Raw genomic sequence first — 20,335 nt, forward strand, 5'->3', positions numbered from 1 at the left:
CTGCTGAGTTTGTTTGAAAGGGATTCATTCATTTCTTTTTTTCCAACAAGTCTGTATTATGAAAATACTACTAGTAGGGCATAGTGTTAGGTGCTGTGCTCCTGACCCCACCAATCCTATCATACCACAGAAAAATGTAAAAGTGACTCTACTGTGAGCTTTGTTGACATAGACTCCTGCTTATCCACAGAGACTTCAAAATGTTAGTGGGGTAGCTGGCGCTGTGGCGCAGCAGGTTAACACCCTGGCCTGAAGCACTGGCATCCCATATGGGTGCTGGTTCAAATCTTGACTGCTCCAATTCTGATCCAGCTCTTTGCTATGGCCTGGGAAAGCAGTAGAAGATGGTCCAAGTCCTTGGGCCCTGCACCCGTGTGGGAGACCTGGAGGAAGCTCCTGGCTCCTGGCTTCGGATCGGTGCAGCTCTGGCTGTTGCAGCCATCTGGGGAGTGAATCATCGGATGGAAGACCTCTCTCTCTCTCTCTCTACCTCTACCTCTACCTCTCCTCTCTCTATATAACTCTGACTTTCAAATACATAAATAAATCTTTAAAAAAAATTATAAAAAAACCCAAAAAACAAAAAACAAAATTTTAGTGGGAAAGTGGAATTAAAAGATGATGCACAATTTCCACAAACTTTTTGAAGACTCCTAATATACTCAGGGGCACTTGCAAAAGACATAAAAAATAAATATCTCACATGGAAAGTTTATTGGATGCACAATACATGATCACCATTCAAATAATTCCCTTCCCTCTTTTATTCCTCTGCAGGGAGTACATTCTTGACACAGACTGATTGAAAATTTTGGAAAAGGAGGGTGAAATAATTATTTCATTAATAAGTAAGGAAAGGTAGAAAGTAAGGGGAGTTCTTCATAAAGGAGTGAGAGGGTTGGGAATTGAAGGACTCACCTTTTTGTCCTTATCAACCCAGGGCCTTTGTCATAAATAAATGCTGACCTCATATTGTATTCAACTTATGCAAAACTTCAAAAAAGGAATATATACTGATGAAGACAAATGGTGGTATATTTTAAGAGGACATAATAGTAGAGAAAAAATTTGGCATACTAAAATATTGTTACTTCTGTACTGATTGCTAAAGGGTGTAATTCTTTAAGATTCAGACTTAATTATCAATCCTTTGGCCTAAGAGGAAAGCAAATTTCATGGAAGATTCCTGAAGATTCCTACATAGTACAAATAAATTGAAAAAATATTTTGAGAACACAATTTGGAGCATTAAGTAGTTCAATAATACATCAGCTATCAGATGTGACCTAGGAACTCCCTGAAAATATCAGACTAGGCTGTATGCTCTGTCAGAATACTTTCATTTCTTGCTTTATGATTCCTGTGTTCATGATTTTCTTTTTCTCTTCTGTGTGTCCTAGCATAGATTCTCTTTCAACATCCTACAGTGTCTATGTGGTTATTATACAGCTTTAATGAAAGCTGGCAGGGGGTGGGGGTAAGGGTATAAATCTCATACAATCATTCTCTCTCTCCCTCCCTCCCTTCCCTCTCCTTCTCTCTCTCTCTCCCCCCATACATAAAAGGATACATTTAGAAAACAGAGGAAGTAAAGTATTATATTTGATCTAGTCAAATTTTAGCAATTAACATATCTATTTTAAGAAAAGAAAGATCAGCAGAAATGAAAGAAAATAGATTACATCCTAAAAGACAACAAATTGCCAAAATAAAAGTTTGGATAATTTCTAGTTCTCTGGAGGGATATTATCTATCATATTGTTTAGTTCCCCAAGCAATCTTACAGACTAACCCTTTGTACTCTCTCTTGATGTGTGTGAGGGAGGGAGTGGGGTGGGAGGGGGGAGAAGCGGGGTGGCTATATGTGTGAGGGTGTGTGTGTAAAGAATTATATGGAACCTCAGAAGTCTCCAAAAAGTTTCTGCAATTACCCTTCACATAATTACCAAACTGATTCTTGCACAGGAACTGTTGTGACTTCCCAGTTTTATTTCTTGAGAGAAGATTTGGATGGAGATACCTTTTTCCAAGAGATAAAACAGTATATTTGTATTTGTAGCAATTGCTACAGTGTGTGCAGCTCTAGGAAACTCTAGAGGAAAAAGTTGAGGGGTTTCTGGTTAAACCCTTTATTCCACAGTCCTATGTAAAAGCCTGTCCAAGTTATACTATGGCTCATTAGTTCTCAAAAAGTATGGACCCTGGAGGGATCCTTAAGACTCTTATAATGGGTCTGTGGTTTACAAAATGTTTTTATAATAACACTAAGATTACACCTTATTTTTTTTCACTCTCACTATGTCATTCATATACAGAGAAATTTTCCAGAGGCTATGTGACATGTGATGATGTGTTTGTCTCTCAGATAGCTGAGGGACTTGCCCTTCTGGGTTCTTGAATTTTAAACATTTCTGTCTTAATATCTAATATAATTAGTGTCAATAAATATAACCCACACCCAAGGACTCTTTGAGGTCCTCAATACCTTTTGGGAATGTTAAGCTGTCCTAAGATCACAAATTTGCATATTGCTGGTTTATCAGGATGCTGTCATTTCTAGAGTGCATTTCATCCCAAGTGATCTAGTCGGAATAAATGATTACCTAGTGATTGTTCTTGATTTCCTATACATATCAAGAGTGTGTTTCTGAAGTAAATTGACCAGTATTATATCAAAACTTTTTTTAAAAAAAACAAGTGAGCCATGTTACATCTTAGGGAAGAAAGCTGCCACTCTAGATGGCTGACAGTGGGTAAATCAGAGGCCCCTCTCTCTAAAGGTTTCCCCTCCTAGAGAACAGGGCAGCTTCTGTTTTGTGGGATGAAGTAAAGAGACAATCTGAAGTAGGTTTCTGACACAATTACTATTCTGCTTATGTGAAATTCTGGTAATCAGGGTGCTAAGTGTGTTCTTAATAATAATGCTGGCACTGTTAAGCCTGAAGCCCCAGGAGGCGAGCAGTGTTTAGTACATCATCTCTTGTTAAATAGCAGCCACAGAGTTGGCGGTAGCCAGTGAAGGATTCTCTGCCATGTAGGACACGCCAGTTGTCTATAAATAGGACCTGTGAGTAGGTAAAAACAGAGAGAGAAACACCGTCAGAACAAGGGCAGATCAAAGGAACCCTAAATCAGAAGGAATCATTTAAAAGAAAAGATTTAGCTTATTCTCTGGTTACATTCATGTTCACAATTAGCACGTATCACCCTGTGGTAGGCCAGATGGAAGTTACAAAAGCTATAGTAGGTAACAGGCTGTGCACTCAAGGAGCTTAAGTTTCTTGAGTGACTGTTTTCCTTACCGAAGCAAATTGGGTAATTGTTTTATTTCTTTTTCTTTCTCTAATTATCATTCTATACTTTCTCTAAGTGTTAAACTATTTACTTATGTTATGCTAAGCTGAAGATTCTCTTCATGAAGAGGAAACATAAAGCTTTTAAAAATGGAATCATGGGAGCCAGTGCTGTGGCCTAGAGGGTAAAGCCACTGCCTGCAGTGCCGGCATCCCATATGGGCACCAGTGGACTAGAACCCAGTGTGCCGGCGCCGCAGGCGGAGGATTAGCCTAGCGAGCGGCGGCGCCGGCCAAAGTAATCGAGTTTTAATTGTAGTTCTCTGCTGATTTGAGATGGGTTGGGATCATTTTTTTAAAAAACCTTACATACATGCATATAAATAGTTCATTTACTCTTTGTCTGAGGGGAGAAAGGCAGAGATAGACAGAGCTCTGATCCACTTTGTTGTTCCACTTCCCGGTTGCTCCACTTCCGATCCAGCTGTCTGCTGTGACCTGGGAAAGCAGTGAAAGATGGCCCAATTCCTTGGGTCCCTGCGTCCATGTGGGAGACTTGGAGGAATCTCCTGGCTCCTGACTTTGGATTGGCCCAGCTCCGATCATGGCAGCCACCTGGAGAGTGAAACAGTGGATGGAAGACCTCTCTCTCTCTCTCTCTCTCTCTCTGCCTCTGCCTCTCTGTGGCTCTGCCTTTCAAATAAATAAATAAATCTTTAAAAAAATTTTAAAAATGGAATCATGAGCAGGACGCACCCTTGATGATCATCAGGTTAAACCGCCTCATCATACAAATAGAGGCAATGATGCCTAGAGATGGTGTGGGATGTGTTTCCAGGTCATTAAGTGAGTGAGTGGCAGGATCAGGGCCAACACCCAGGACTCTCTTCTCTTCTTCCTTTGCAGTGTCGTGACATACACTAAGTAAATATCAGCTCTGCACTACTTCAGTATAACATCTTTCGAGTTTAGGATACTACCTTGCCAGGCTTCAGTTTGACCCAAAACTCATTCTCAGGTCTTCTCAACTCTTTTGTTAGAGTGCGATGTGCTGTATACCAACGATGCACAACATCATAAGGTACAGTATTGATGACAGCCCGGTCATAGTTGTTGTACCTAGTGTGGAATTGTGAGAAAGAAAGATTTCAGACATAATAAAGGCACCTGTTGTTGCTTGAACAATTTTATATTAGGCTTTCACTATGTTTGCTACTTATCCCAGAGATAAAGTGACAATGAGTCAATTTTCTCTCAAAAATATAGGGTCGGGGCTGGCACTGTGGCGCAGTAGGTTAATCCTCTGCCTGCAGCACCGGCATCCCATATGGGTGCCGGTTCTAGTCCAGGCTGCTCCTCTTCCCATCCAGCTCTCTGCTATGGCCTGGGAAAGCAGTAGAAGATGGCCCAAGCCCTCGGACCCCTGCACCTGTGTGGGAGACCCAGAAGCTCCTGGCTCCTGGCTTCAGATCGGTGCAGCTCCAGCCATTGCAGCCATTTGGGGAGTGAACCAGCAGATGGAAGACCTTTCTCTCTGTCTCTCCCTCTCACTGTAACTCTGCCTCTAAAGTAAATAAATAAAATCTTTAAAAAAAAAGAGAAATATAGGGTCAGAGAGAGGAACTCCGGGGTGTGTTGATCATATTTTTTTTTTTCTTTAGAGAATCTGGAGGTTGAGCTCTACCTAGCTTCCACCATCTTATAACATGATGTTTTATCTAAAGTGCGGTCCAATGGAGTAAGTCCTTATTGGTCAAAGTTCGTGGAAGCACTGGGGAAAACCTGAGCTTGCTCCTAACCGAGCTGAGGTGGGCAAGAGAGGTTGTATTAATGAAACCTTTTTTTTTTTTTTTTTGACAGCATGGCTTATAACTTCTCAAATGTGGGATAAATCCAAGCTATAGTCTAGCAGACAGTTCACCCAGGGATCTTCACCCATTCATTCAACCCTGACATTTATAGCATCCTCTGCTAAATGCTAGGCAGTGTGTTAGCCAATAAACATACAATGATCAATGATGAACATACAGAAATGATCCTAGTCTTTGGACAGCTTTCACTCTATTGTGGAAGATGGATGATAAACAAGTAATAAATATATAAACAACATAATTTCAGCTAGTTATAGATGCTATAAAGAAAACGGTCGCATTGTATGCTTAAGAGCAATTGGGAAATCCGTTTCAGATGGAATGTTGAGCAAAGGGGTTTTTGAAGAAGTAACTTTGGGCTGGTACCTGTATGATAAGAAACTTGCAATGTGACAAGCTGAGGGAGGAGTATTCCTGGTAGAGAGAACAGCAGCTACAAAGTCTTTAGGTTGAATGGAGTTTCATTGTGTTTTCCAAACAGCAAGAAGGCCGTGTGGCTGGAGCTAAGTAAGTGAGGGTAACAATGGCAAAAGAAATGAGGTGCAGGAGGTATCCAGTGAGTAGATCATATATAGACATGAAGGCCATGGTAAGGACTTTGGATCTTATTCTGAGACCATGGGAAGCCACTGAAAAGTCTTGGCTAAAATAATGGGTTTCTGGATTTCACCTAAGGCAAATTAACTTTATTTAAATGAAGTATAGTATACCTACAGAAAAATACACGCACCATAAGTTTGATGAATTTTCATGATGTGATCACATTCATATTATTAGCACTCAGCTCAACAAATAGGTAATTACCAGAACCCCAGAATCTTCCCTTATGCCCCTTTCTATCACATCCCTTCCCCCATCCAAAGATAACTACCATCATGACTTCTGTTACCAATGGTTGGTACTCTTTTGTATCTGACTTCTTTCATTTAATATTATATTTAGGATATTCATCATTGCTTAGCAGCAGTTTATTCATTCTTGGTGCTGTAGAGAATTTGATTGCTTGACCCCACCACAATTTATTCATCCATTCTACTGCTGGTGGACATTTGAGTAGTTTCCAGTTTGTAATTCTTAAAATTGTGCTGCTATGAACATTCCATTACACATCTCCTGGTGGATGTATGAGGGTACTTCACACAGTTCATAGGAAATATGAATTAAAAGATAAGTTTACTTTGGTGCAAAAACTTTTGAGATCCATGCATATCTTCTTCATAATATGCATTTTCCACAAAATTTTTGAAGTACTCTGTGTATTCATTTCTGTTTGATATAATCTTAAGCATGGAATTTCTGGGTGATAAGATATGTGCATGCTCAGCTTTAACTACTAAAAGACATTTTTCAAAATGGATACCGAATGGTGCTCTTCTTGGATATCAGAGAGCATTTATCATGGATACTACATGGCATAACCAGAGCCAATATTTTTCTTAGTTTTCTCATATATAAAATGAAATATTGTATCTTTCATTTATTCCTCAAGGTTCCTGTGAGAACCAGAGAAAATAATATAATGTCCTTCCTCCCAGAATCTGAGGAGCAGTGCTGAGAGGGAGAATAGGGTGAGAAAGCACAGTTTTTACCAAGATCTTAACACCCATTGTCAGTGCCAGAAACTTCCAGTGCTGTGTTAGGCATTTGCACAAATGTTCTTTAATTTACATATTTCATCAATGCAAAAGAGAAGGTGTTATTAAGCTCATTTTATGTGGAAGGCAACTGAAACTTAGAGAGGTGAAATCTGCCACAGACTTTATAAGTAGCAGAGAGATTTTAGTATCAGGTCAGAGAGCAGAAAATTGCTATGATTCCCGTGTGTGTTTGTTCATAAGGCCAACATTTTACAGATCAGATTTGTAATCTTTTGATTTTAAATAGACATTTACAGTTTACAAGTGGTTTCATATACAATAAGCCATTGATCCTCTTGATTAACCCTGTGAGGTAAATGTACAACTGTTATTATATTACTGTATAGATAAGGAAAATAAGTAAGGCTTTGTGATTTCCCCAAGGCAACATGTGATCCAGTATTCACTCTTTATATTAGATGATGTTGTTTTCTAAGGCCAATGGTAGGAAGAAGCAAGCAAAGTCTATTGCAAATTAGAGAAATGGCTGTGCAAGGTTCTTTTGATTAGAATAAGACTATTTCTGGACTTTGGCACAGAGTGATGTCATCAAATTATTCTGTAATTTTGTTTCTCTTTTTTCCCATTTTGATATGAAGCCTGAGAGACCTGGAAGTAGGGGGAAGAAAATAAAGCAGGCATTTATCTGCTATGAAAAGCTGGGGAGGTTTAACAATGCTATCCACTCATTAGTTGACAATTAAAGATTTTCTAAGTAAAGAGAGCTCAGTGATTGAATAGAAGGCACATCTCATGGACTTGAGTACTATAATGTGAGCAAAAGATGATAGCCACTGCTCGTATTACCAGATAGATCACCATTACAATCACAGTTCATATGTGTGAACTGGGAGGAGCTCTTTCATCTACTGGAGTCTCAGTTTCCCCATCTGAAAGCAAAGAGTAATAATAACTACCTTACAGAGTTATGAGGATTATAAAAAGCATTATACATAACACACTACAATTGTGCTTAACACACAGGAGACAGATTAAAAAAAGAACTGGTTATCTATCTCAAGCCATAGACATAAGCCCTAGAAATGAGGAATGTCTTCACAGTGCATTAGTTATACTCAAACTTGGAGGACAAGGTTAGACTAAGCTTTGAATAATAATGTCTGAAGAATAGGGAAATGCTTACACATAACTAGTTACATGCTATAAAACTGCTTTTTCTGAAGTGCTTAATAAGTTTTCAAGTTTTTTTGTGACATCATTGTACTTAACCATTAAAATATCCCATTTATTCAAAAATCTTATCTATGTATGTATATAAATCATGCTATATTTATATTTTATCAAAAAATACCCAGGGGCCTGCATTGTGGTGTAGCGGGTTGAGCTACCACCTACAATCGATATGGACTCCAGTTTAAGTCCTAACTGCACTGCTTCAGATACAGTTCCCTGCTGGTGAACCTGGGAAAGCAGAAGAAGATGGCCCAAGTGTTTGGGCCCCTGCACCCACATGGAAAACCTGTACGAAGTTCCTGTCTCCTGCTTTGATCGGGCTCAGCCCTGTCCATCTGTTGCAGCCATTTGGGGAGTGGACCAAAAGATGGAATCTCTTTGTCTTTCTGTAACTCTTTCATATAAAATAAATGTTTTTATAAAAAATTAAAAATATTGAGTGCTGGGTTCTGCTTCCAGTGATGACTGACCAAACTCGTATTGGATCTACCCCATACTCTCACAGGTGACTAATAAAAGCTCTGGATAAAATATTAAAAACAAAAAACACAAACAAAAAACAAATACTTTGGGGTGGGCATTTGACCTAATGGTTGAAGTGCCAGTAGCCCATACTCGAGCATCTGGGCTCGATATCCAGTTCTGGCTCCTGATCTCAGGTTACTGTTAATGCATACCTTAGCAGGGGGGTAGCAGATGATGGTGCAGGTGATTGAGTTCCTAACACCTATGTGGGAGACCTAGATTGCATTCCTGGCTCCCAGTTCTGGCCCTGGCCCAGCCACAGCCATTGCAGGCATTTGGGGGAGTGAATCAGCATATAGGCACTCTCTCTGTCTCTCTACCTTTCAAACAAATAAAACAGATGAATAAAAACTTAAAGAATCTCTGTAAGCATTTCTCTTGTAGTAAGCTCAGTGTTAATCTTTCTCAGAAGAGGGCACTAGAGGAGCACCAAAAGAAGACCTATTTCTGCAGTTTCAGGTCCTAAAAGAGGCTCTGTGGTGTGGGTGTGAAGACATCTTGTAGAGGCAGTCCCAACCTGTAGGTCAAGACTCAGTCCCTGTGTGACCTTGCAGCTGCAGCCTGGCGATAACCTTTCCACAGACCTCTTGACTCAGTAAATGGGAGTCCCTCATAGCTTTCCTGGACTCTCTGGGTAAGCCCCTTCATTTTAGACAGCATCCTGCCCTGCAAGACCAGACAATGAACAGTCATTCCTTTCCCACATTTTCCTCAACTTTACCTCATGAAACCTGTGTGCTCTGAAGTCCACCTGCTTTTATGGGTACCCAGACTTCCACTACAGATTCATGTCGCCAGTTGCTGATTGCCTGCTCTTCTGTCTCCACTCCAGAGGGTGGCCTATTGTTTGCTCAGCATCTCCACACCAGTTCACCCTGGCAAAAGTCAGTCAACTTCTCTGCTATCTGGTGGCTTGAACTACTCTTTCTTTAAGGTCTGAACCACTTCCAGGTTTATCTTTCTTTAGATACTCTGCCTCAGCCCTAGAATATTATACAGATTTTCTGCATATCTTATAGTCATTATTTTATTACAACTCATAACTCTATATTAAGCATTCTTCACTCAATCCATTCTGTGGTATCTATCTCCTGATTGGACTCATCACACACACACCTACACACACCCATTCCCCCCCCACACACACACACTTAGGGTTTATTTCAGGAGTAGAAGGCTGGCTTGACATTTGAAAATGAATCAATGTAATTTGCTGAATTAATACAACAAAAAGGAAAAATGTCACATGATCATTTCAACGATTAAAGGGACTCTCAGCAAACATGGAAATGAAATGTCTCAAGATGATAAAAGACATCACCAGAAACCCTATAGCTAATATACATGATGAAATATTGAACAATTTATTCTAACATTGCAGACTAGGCAAGGATGTCTGCTTTCATACCTCTCATTTAACACGGGACTACAGGTGCTGTAGCTAGCACAATAAGACAAGAAAACAGATAAGTAAACACGTAGATTGGAAAGAAAGAAAAGTGTCCCTATTTGCAGACAAGATTATTACCTATGAAGAAAATTTAAAGGAATCTAAAACAAAGCAAAACAAAACTTGTAGACCAAATAAATGACTACAACAAGGTTTCAGGATAAAATGCAAATGAAAAAAATCAACTGAGTCTCTATATAGCAACAGGAAACAATTGGAAGCTAATATTAAATTTTTCATTTATAATACCACTAAAACATAAAAATACTTAGGAATAAAATTAACAGAAACATATAAAATTGGTGTCTTCAATACTACAAAGCATGGCTGAGAGAAATTAAGGAAGACCTATATAAACAGGTCCATGAGTTAGAAGACTCTGACTATGACCTTGTCTAAACAAGATAAGAGTCGGAGAACTCAAGGGGCTTCCATAGCCTTGCAAACTCATGACTGGTGCATAGGGAGATTACTGATGCCATAAACAGGAGTGTCAATTTGTAAAGTCAACAACAGGAGTCACTGTGCACTTACTCCTCATGTAGGATCTCTGTCCTTAATGTGCTGTACATTGAGACTTAATGCTATAACGAGTACTCAAACAGTATATTTCACTTTGTGTTTCTATGGGGGTGCAAACTGTTGAAATCTTTACTTAATGTATACTAAACTGATCTTCTGTAAAAAAAAAAGAAGAAATTATCAATTCCCAACTTGACTCTCATTGGGATTAAACATGACAATAGGTCTGATCTGATTTCATCATCATTTAAAAAATCATCTATTATTTTACACTTTATGTTTCTGTGTGGGAGCAAACTGTTGAAATCTTTACTTAAAGTATGCTAAACTGATCTTCTGTATATAAAGAGAATCGAAAATGTATCCTCATGTGAATGGAAGGGGAGAGGGAGTGGGAAAGGGGAGGGTTGCGGGTGGGAGGGACGTTATGGGGGGGAAGCCATTGTAATCCATAAGCTGTACTTTGGAAATTTATATTCATTAAATAAAAGTTAAAAAAAAAAGAAGACTCAAAACTGTGTATCAGTTCTTACCAACATGAAATATAGATTCAAAGTAATCTCAGTCATAACCTACAGGGGCATTTCATATAAATGATAAGCTGATTTTAAAATGTATATGGACAGGGCCGGCACTGTGGCATAGCGGGTAGATGCCTGCAGTGCCGGCATCCCATATGGGTGCCAGTTTGAATCCCGGCTGTTCCACTTCCAATCCAACTCTCTGCTATGGCCTGGGAAAGCAGTAGAAGATGGCCCAAGTCCTTGGGCCCCTGCACCGGCATGGAAGACCTGGAAGAAGCTCCTTGCTTCTGGCTTCGGATGGGCACAGCTCTTGCTGTTGCGGCCATCTGGGGAGTGAACCAACAGATGGAAGACCTCTCTCCCTATCTCTCTCTCTCTGCCTCTGCCTCTCTGTAATTCTGTCTTTCAAATAAATAAATAAATCTTTAAAATAAAAAAATATGTATATGGACATGCAAAGAATCCACAACAGAACTCACAATCTAATCTGTGGGTCAAATATAGTCCATTGTCTGTTTTATCAGAACATAGTCACACCCATTCATTTATATATAGTTTATGGTCGTTATTGTGCTACCACAGCAGAGTTGAATAGTTGTGATCAAGACTGCTTGGCCCCCAAAGCCTAAAATATTTATTGTTTTCTCCATTACACAAACATTTACAGATTCCTGATATAGAATCTTCGTAGCAACCTTTTAAAAAAGATGTATTTATTTATTGGAAAGGCAGAGTGACAGAGCAAGAGGGATAGAGGGAGGGAAGGAGGGCAGGGTCTTCCATCTGCTGGCTCACTCCCCAAGTGGTCACAATGCCTGGGGCTGGGACAGGCCAAAGCTAGGAGAAAGGAACTCCATCCTGGTCTTTCACATGGGTGTCAGGGGCCCAGATACTTGGGCCATCCTCCACTGTCTTCCCAGGCACATTAGCAGGAAGCTGCATCAGAAGCAGAGTGGTGAGGACTCAAGACAGCACTCAGATATGGGATGTGGGTAATGCAAGTTGAGCGGCTTAATCCATTGTGCCACAATGCCAGCCCCCTAGCAGTCTTTAAAAAAAGAACAAAAGTTTGTAAAATTATACCACCTGACTTCAAGAATTACTGTAAACTGACTACAACCAAAACAATGTGGAACTCTGATAAGGTTCCATAAAAAGAAGAATAGAATCAAATAGAGAGCTCAGCAATAAACCCACATTTATAAGGTCATTTGATTCTAACAGAAATGTAAAGGCAGTCCAATGGGAAAAGGAAGGTCTTTTCAGCAAATAGTACTGTAACAACTAGATTTACATGCCAAAGAAAACAAGACACCCATGAACTTCTACCCATTTCTTATAATATAGAGAAAAATAACTCAAGATAGATCACAGGCCTAAAAGTAAACACCAAAAGCAAAACACACTGAGACACAGGAGAATACCATGATGTCATGAGGGTAGCCAGCATATCATATAAAGGTCAATTTTATTCATATTTATAAATCATAAACATTAATGTCTCCCACTCATCAAAAGATACCATCAAAACAAAATAGTTCAGTCACAGGCTAGGAGATAACATTCCTAAAATATATAGCAGGTATGAATGGGTAACCAGGATATATAAAGAACTACTACAGCTCAATAATGAAAAGATAACCCAATGAAAAAAGTGTACAAACCATTTAATCAGATACTTCACTGTCGCTCCCCCTCTTCGTGGAGGAACGACACAGGACCCTGCGCTGTTCTTTCGTCTGCTCGGCCCTCCCCGGGTTTTCTGCTGGTTCTTCCCGGGTTGGCTACTATCCCTTCCACCTCCGTGGAAGGGCAGTTCCCCCTGGCCACATTCCCCACTTCCGCAGGGGAGCGGCACACCGCCGGCCGGCTTTCTCGGGGGCTGCACAGGTGTTCCCTCAGATGTTCCCCTTAGATGTTCCTGGTGCATGCCGTCTCTCTCCTCCTTTATAGTCCTCCTCCGCCAATCCTAACTCGGCTGCCCACACGCCGAGTACGCTGCTCTCCTCCAATCAGGAGCAAGTCCTACAGTTTATTGGTTGAACTGGAGGCAGCTGCGTAGAAGCTGTTTTCTTCTCTCCCAGCGCCATATTGTGGGAGAGCAGATGCATAGAATAAGTCTTAATTCCAGTAACTCAGTCCAGTCTGGATTGCTCCCCACAGATCCCCCTTTCTTTTTATTTTTGGCGTTGATACGCGCCTGTCTTCAGTGCCCCGTAGCACACACTCTGCTCTGCTTGCTAGAGTTGCCACAGGTTCTTACAAGTCCTATCAATCAGGCAAACCGAATCCGGGTCCTCTCTTCGCCATGTTGTGAGGAGGTTTTTAGGCGCTGATGTGTGCCTGTATTCGGTGCCCTGCAGCGCATGCTCCGCTCTGCCTGCAGGGGCTTACAAGCCCTAACAATCAGGCAAACCGAATCCAAGCCTTCTCATTGCCGTATTGTGGGGGAGACTTATTAGTGTTGGTTCGTGCCTATCTTCGGTGACCTGTGGCGCATAAGCTGCTAGCCGCCGCAGGTGCTCACCGCCTCCCTAATCAGGCAGACTGAATCCAAGCCTTCTAATTGCAGTATTGTGGGGAGGCCTTTCTGATGTTAATTCGTGCCTGTCTTCGGTGACCTGCGGCGCATAAGCTGCTAGCCGCCGCAGGTGCTCATTGCCTCACTAATCGGGCAGACCGAATCCAAGCCTTCTAATTGCAGTATTGTAGGGAGGCCTTTCTATTTCTCCATTTCTCTATCTCCGGGCATTCCTATTTCTCCCACTTTACTTCTATCTTCCAGCATTCCTATTTCTCTCCTTTTACTTCTAAACTTCTGTTTCTCTTATCCCCGCGGCCTCCTGGCGCCTCGCCCTGCCGGCGCCTCACGGCTCCGGGCGGCTTCCCGGCGCCTCGCCCCGCCGGCGGGCTCCGCCCCGAGGCTGCTTCTCGGTGCCTCGCCGGCTCTGAGCCGCTTCAGCCCTCGCCTCTCTCATCTGCGCGGCTCGGCTTTGCGCGCACACTCCGCGGTTACGCACTAGCCCTTTCGCGTCTGAACCACGGCCTCGCGCCAGCCCCGCGTTCCCTATCTATTCACGCCCCGTGCTCTCTCTGCACGCGGCGGCTTCCGCGAGTCACACAGCGTCAGCTCACGTCTCCACCACTAGCATTCAATCCAAGTTCCCCGGGCTAGCCTGGCGAATTCAACCCAGCTTACGTCTCCGCCCCACGATTTGGCTTCCCGTCCTTTGCTCCCCGGGCTAATCAGACGGATCCCAACCAGGCTTACGTTTCCGCTTCTGGTTTTAACTTTTCGCCCCCTATTCCCGGGCTAACTTGAGAATCCCAAAGTGGCTTTCGTCTCCGCCTTGGCCTGCCCCCTGCGGCTTCAAATTCCCTAACATTTTTCTCTACCCGGTATATTTCCCCAAGCTTTCCTCCAACAATACTCCTCCCTCATTTCTCCTGGCCTCTCCCCACAGTCCGCATCCGAGTCTGTTTGTTCTAGCTTTCACTTTCGCTTTCGACCTTAGAGATTTCTCCCAGCTTCCCCCTGTAGTCCGTATCTGAGTCTATGCCTAGGCTTTCAATAGCTTCTTCCGGCACCCTTTTCGTCCGGCTTTTCCCTAGGCTGTTTGCTAGTCTCTCCCTCCGGTATTTTCCCAGTTCTTCCCGTTTCTTTCCTCCTAAGTTTCCTATCCGTCCTAGGTTTCCTATCCGAGTCACGGCACCATTATGTCGCTCCCCCTCTTCGTGGAGGAACGACACTAAGCCCTGCCTAGGCTTCATATCCAAGTCACGGCACCATTATGTCGCTCCCCCTCTTCGTGGAGGAACGACACAGGACCCTGCGCTGTTCTTTCGTCTGCTCGGCCCTCCCCGGGTTTGCTGCTGGTTCTTCCCGGGTTGGCTACTATCCCTTCCACCTCCGTGGAAGGGCAGTTCCCCCTGGCCACATTCCCCACTTCCGCAGGGGAGCGGCACACCGCCGGCCGGCTTTCTCGGGGGCTGCACAGGTGTTCCCTCAGATGTTCCCCTTAGATGTTCCTGGTGCATGCCGTCTCTCTCCTCCTTTATAGTCCTCCTCCGCCAATCCTAACTCGGCTGCCCACACGCCGAGTACGCTGCTCTCCTCCAATCAGGAGCAAGTCCTACAGTTTATTGGTTGAACTGGAGGCAGCTGCGTAGAAGCTGTTTTCTTCTCTCCCAGCGCCATATTGTGGGAGAGCAGATGCATAGAATAAGTCCTAATTCCAGTAACTTAGTCCAGTCCGGATTGCTCCCCACACTTCACAAAATATGTATGGGCATCAGCAAGATGGCAGGATAGGATTCTCTAGCACTCATCCTTCCATGGAAACATCAATTCAAACAACTACCCAAACATGAAAATGCCATCACAAGAGCTAAGGAAATCTAGCAAGAAATTATAGCACCTGAGTGTAGCACAGAAATAGGAAAAGATACATTGAAGAGGGTAGGAAGGACAGTTTCACAATACCCATGTCACCCCTCTCCCAACCCCAGGCAGCACAGCACAGAGAGAGACAGACCCTTTGCTTGGAGAACAGGGAAGTGAGCCCTGAACTTTGCCTTGTACTTGGACTTCAACAACCTGGCCCACCTCAGTAAAACCCATTGCCAGGCAAGCCCCCTTCACCTCAGAATCTAGGCCAGTATCCATGGACTAAGCCTCCAGGTCTACTCTAGTGGCAGGTCAGATTGTTCTACCTCGAGCCCCAGGCCTGTAATGGTAGACTTGGTCTACAGGCTGTTCCTCTCAGACCCTGGACTATTGGGCTAGGCCCAGAGGACTCAGGTTCCAGACTTTCCCCAGTGCCAGGCTGAAGCAAGTTGCCTTGGGCTCTGAACCACCTCCAGCACTGGGATGACCTCTGCAACCCTAGTCATCAGACCAGCACTCACAGGCTTTGTCACCAGGCTGGTCTCTACAGATATTGGGCTCCAGGCCCACCGTTATGGAGCCAGCCTCAACAGATTAAATCAACAGGTATGTCCCAGCAAATCTTGGCTTTTGGACCAACACTGCAGACCCAGGATCAGGTGTATCCACCTTCTCATCCCAGCACCAAGCTAGCCTGCCCCAGGACCCCAAAAGCAAGCCTTCCCTCAGACCATGCCAAAAACATGCTTTTTGGAGAAGCATTGTATGTCCATTCTTATTCGTCTCAGATTTTTTTTTTAATTTCTCTGTTACTGTCTTCTAATTGACACACTGGTGGTTCAGGAGCAAACTACTTCCACAAACTTCCACAGGCTAGACAACTATAGCTTTTGTAGACACTACTGACCCTGATTACCACTGAAGAAATCACTCAGAGCTTACATCTCTGGGCTCACCTAGAACTTAAACCAAATAAACAACCCAAATGACACTTCACCTACCATCAAGCAGAAAACTCTTTTCCAATGAAACCTACTCCATTAAACAAAAGGAACTATTGTTCCAGATGTGCAGATATCAACATAGGAACACATTAGCAGTCCATCGCCTTAACCACTCGGCCACCTCGTCCACACATCATAGGAACACATTAAACATGAAGAAGCAAGGAAGCATGGAACTTCCAAAAGAATTCAACAGTTCTCTAGAAATATATCCTGATTTGAAGGAAATCTATGAAATATCTGAAAAAGAATTCAAAATAATCTCAAGGAAACACCGTGAAATGCAAAAGAATACCAAGAGGTAGTTTAAAGAAGTGAAGAAAACAACAGATAAGATGAATGAGAAATTCAATATAGAAACACAATTCATTAAAAAGAACCAACCAAATTTTGGAGTTGAAAACTTCAATCAACATATTGAAAAATACAATTGAGAGATTAAACAACAGAATAGACCAAGCGAAAAAAAAACTTCTGATTTGGAGGGTAAACATTTTGAAGTAACCCATTCAGACAAAAATAAAGGGAAAAGAAGTAAAAAGAATGAAGAAAATCTCCGTGACATAGAGGATACCATTAAGTGGACAAATGTTCATATTATAGAGATACCTGAAGGAGAAAAGAAGAAAAGAGGCATTGAGAACCTACTGAATGAAATAACATTTGAAAACTTTCCAAGACTTGAAAGAGGTGTAAACATCCAGATAAAGGAAGTTCAAAGGACCCCAATCTGACTCAACCTAAAAATACTTCCTCCAAGGCAAATCATAGTCAAATTGGCAAAAGATAAGGACAAGAAAAGAATCCAAAAGACAATAAGAGAAAAACTTCAAGTTACATATAAAGGAAAACCAATCAGAATAACAGAAGAATTCTCAGCAGAAATCCTATAGACAAGAAGAGAGTGACATGATATATTCAAGATATTGAAAGATAAAATCTTATTATTATATCCAGTGAAGCTGTTCTTTAAAAGTGAAGAAGAAATCAAGTATTTCCAAGACAAGCAAAAATAGAGGGAATTGATCACTACCAGACCAGCTTTACAAGAAATCCTGAAGGGAGTCCTACATCAGAAGTAACCATCATGAAAACATATTGGAGTACCACATTCACCAACAGAGAAGATACAATCAGTAACCAATCAACAAAATGACAGGAGTTGGTTCTTATCTATGAATATAAACCTGAATGTAAGTAGATGAAATTCCTATGTCAAAATATACAGGTTGGCTGAATGGATTAAAAGAAACAAAACCCAACTACTAGTTGCCTACAAGAAACTCACTTCACAGTAGACACTGGTGTGGGTGATGACTTCTTGGATAAGACCCCAAAAGCACAGGCAACAAAAGCAAAACTAGACAAATGGGATTATATTAAACTCAAAAGCTTCTACACAACAAGAGAAATAATCAATAGAGTGAAGAGACAGTCGATACAATGGGAGAAAATATTCTCAAGCCACTTACCAGACAAAGGATTAATATCCAGGATATATCAGCCACTCACAAAAAGCCAACAACAACAAAATCAATCAACCCAGTTAAGAAGTGGGAAAAGGTCCAGAAGAAGAAATACAAATGGCCAACAAATAAATTAAAATATGTTCAATACCACTAGTCATCAGCAAAAGTAAATCAAAATAACAATGAGATATCAATTTGCCCCTGTCAGAAAGGCTATTATCAAAAAGAGAAGAGAGGTTGATGTTGTAATTAGGGAGTAAAGCTTCCACCTATGATGCACACATCTCATATGGGTGCTGGTTCCAGCCCTGGCTGTTCCACTTCTTATCTAGCTCCCTGCTAATGGCCTGGGAAGACAGCAGAAAACTGCCACCCACATGGGAGACCCAGATGAAGCTCCTGGCTATGGCCTGGACCAGTGCTGGCCTTCAGAAGATAGAAGATCTCTCTCTGTGTGTGTGTGTAACTCTGACTTTCAACAATAAATAAATAAATCTTTAAAAAAGAGAGAGGTACTAATTCTGGCAAGGATGTGCAGAAAGGGGAACTGTTATACACTGTTGGTGGGAATGTAAATTACTGCAGCCACTGTGGAAAACAGTGTAGAGACTTCTTTAAAAACTAGAGGTAGACCTGCCATATGACCCAGCAATCCCACTACTGAGTATGTACCCAAAGACATGATCTCATTGTACCAGAGATACCTGCACCACCATGTTTCTGCCAGCATTGTTCACCATAGCCAAAATATGGAATAAACCAACATGTCCATCATCAGATGAATGGATAAAGTAAATGAGGTACATATACACAATGGTATACTATTCTGAAATAAAATGTTAAAATACTTTGTTTTTATAAAACGGGTCAGTCATCATAATCAAGTGGGATTTATCCCAGGGATATAAGAATGGTTCAACATATGCAAATCAATAACTGATACATACATTAATGGAATGATAGACAAAACCATATGGTCATGTCAATAGATGGAAGAAGATCATTTGGCAAAATTCAACATGTTTTCATGATAAAAATCTCAACAAATTAGTTATATACCTCAACACAACAGAGAATATATATAACAAACTAAAAGCTAATATCCAACCCAATGATGAAAAGTTGAAAGTGTTTACTCTAAGACCAGAAACAGGACAAGGATACCCACTCTTGCCACCTGTATTCATTATGGTGCTGAAAGCCCTAGCCAGAGTAACTGGGCAAGAGAAAGCAATAAAAGGCACCTGCATTAGAAAGGAGGAAGTCAAATTTTCCATGATTACAAAAGACATAATCTTACATAAACCCTAATGACTCCACCAAAAAAACTTTTAGAGCTAATAAAAGAATTCAATAAAGTTGCAAGATGCAAAATCAACATACAAAAGACAATAGTTTCTATATGCTAGCAGTGACTTACCTAAAAAAGAAATTTAAAAATCTCATTAATAATAATTGCAGGATGTGCTTGAGCAACTTCATTTTTAGAGATACTTTCACTAAAGTGAAACCAACAACTTTATACTTTCGTTGCATCTTGAACTCAAATATCCATTTTTACCAGCAGGAGCCTACAACATAGCACCTTAGTACCTTTTCTCATCTGCTTTAAGTAAAATGATTTGTCAAGAGTTTGACATTGGGGGGAGGAGGCAAGATGGCGGAATAGGAAGGGAGCACACTGATAGTCCGGGGAGAGACAGTTTAATAAAAGTGGAGATACTGCAGGTTCAAGGAAGAGTAGGGGAGGAAACAGCAGAAGAAACTCTTCCGGAACAAGTGATACACAGTGGAACTGCGTGGAGAGTGTGGGAGCTCACAGTTCGGGACACCAGTGGCAGACTCAACACACCAGCGCTGGAACGCGAGGTGAGCCGAACCGCAATAGCCCGAGACACCGGCAGGCAAGCGGAAAGAGGAGACTAGAGGGAACGACCCCCGGGGGGGGGAAGTTCACCAGGCTAACTGGAAGAGAGAGAGAGAGAAAAAAAAAGGTGACTGGTATGGACACGGGTTTCTCTCTCTCCACTCACCTCTCAAAGGCGAGCAAGACAAAGAGCAGGTGCCATCTTGGACATACGTCATAAGCAGAGCGACCTCAGGTCTGCACCGGCCCTGAGCCTAGCAGAAAAACCTGACTCTGGGCAGGGTGAATTAACAGGAGATTAGGACCTAGTAAATTTGTGGTGCTACTGAACTGAGACTGTGAAAAAAGAGACGGTGGGGGAGAGAACTCACAGAATTCACGTGAGTACTCTCCAGAGACGCTACAATTCCATAACTTTGGCAACCCAGTGGGAGACTGAAAGAGAATCTGAGCCCACCCTGAGGGCAGAACAGATTCCCTGTGTGGTCCTTGGGAAAGAGCTTCTGATCTCTGGCTCCTGTGGGTATATAATTTGCCTGCTAACTACCTCCAACTTCATTCAGCTGTGCAGAATTACTTCCCTTTTGAATCA

At 42.0% G+C, this 20,335-nt stretch overlaps 1 protein-coding gene across 8 annotated transcripts in view; it reads right to left on the reverse strand.

Moving 5' to 3' along the window:
• Positions 1-1,571: 1,571 nt before the first annotated feature.
• TMLHE (trimethyllysine hydroxylase, epsilon) overlaps positions 1,572-20,335 on the reverse strand; it is a 99,344-nt gene continuing 80,580 nt past the window's right edge. For all 8 annotated transcript variants that reach the window (XM_008249465.5, XM_008249467.5, XM_070066880.2 and 5 more), the window contains 2 exons: positions 4,274-4,412; positions 1,572-3,065 (listed from right to left, as the gene is read on the reverse strand). In XM_008249465.5, the coding sequence (XP_008247687.1) occupies positions 2,934-3,065; positions 4,274-4,412 (271 nt within the window). In that variant the 3' untranslated portion in view covers positions 1,572-2,933. The remainder of the gene's footprint in view (positions 3,066-4,273; positions 4,413-20,335) is intronic.

This window comes from Oryctolagus cuniculus, chromosome X, assembly GCF_051225735.1.
Source record: "Oryctolagus cuniculus isolate XC-2025 breed Fujian yellow rabbit chromosome X, ASM5122573v1, whole genome shotgun sequence".
NCBI classification, from domain to species: domain Eukaryota; kingdom Metazoa; phylum Chordata; class Mammalia; order Lagomorpha; family Leporidae; genus Oryctolagus; species Oryctolagus cuniculus.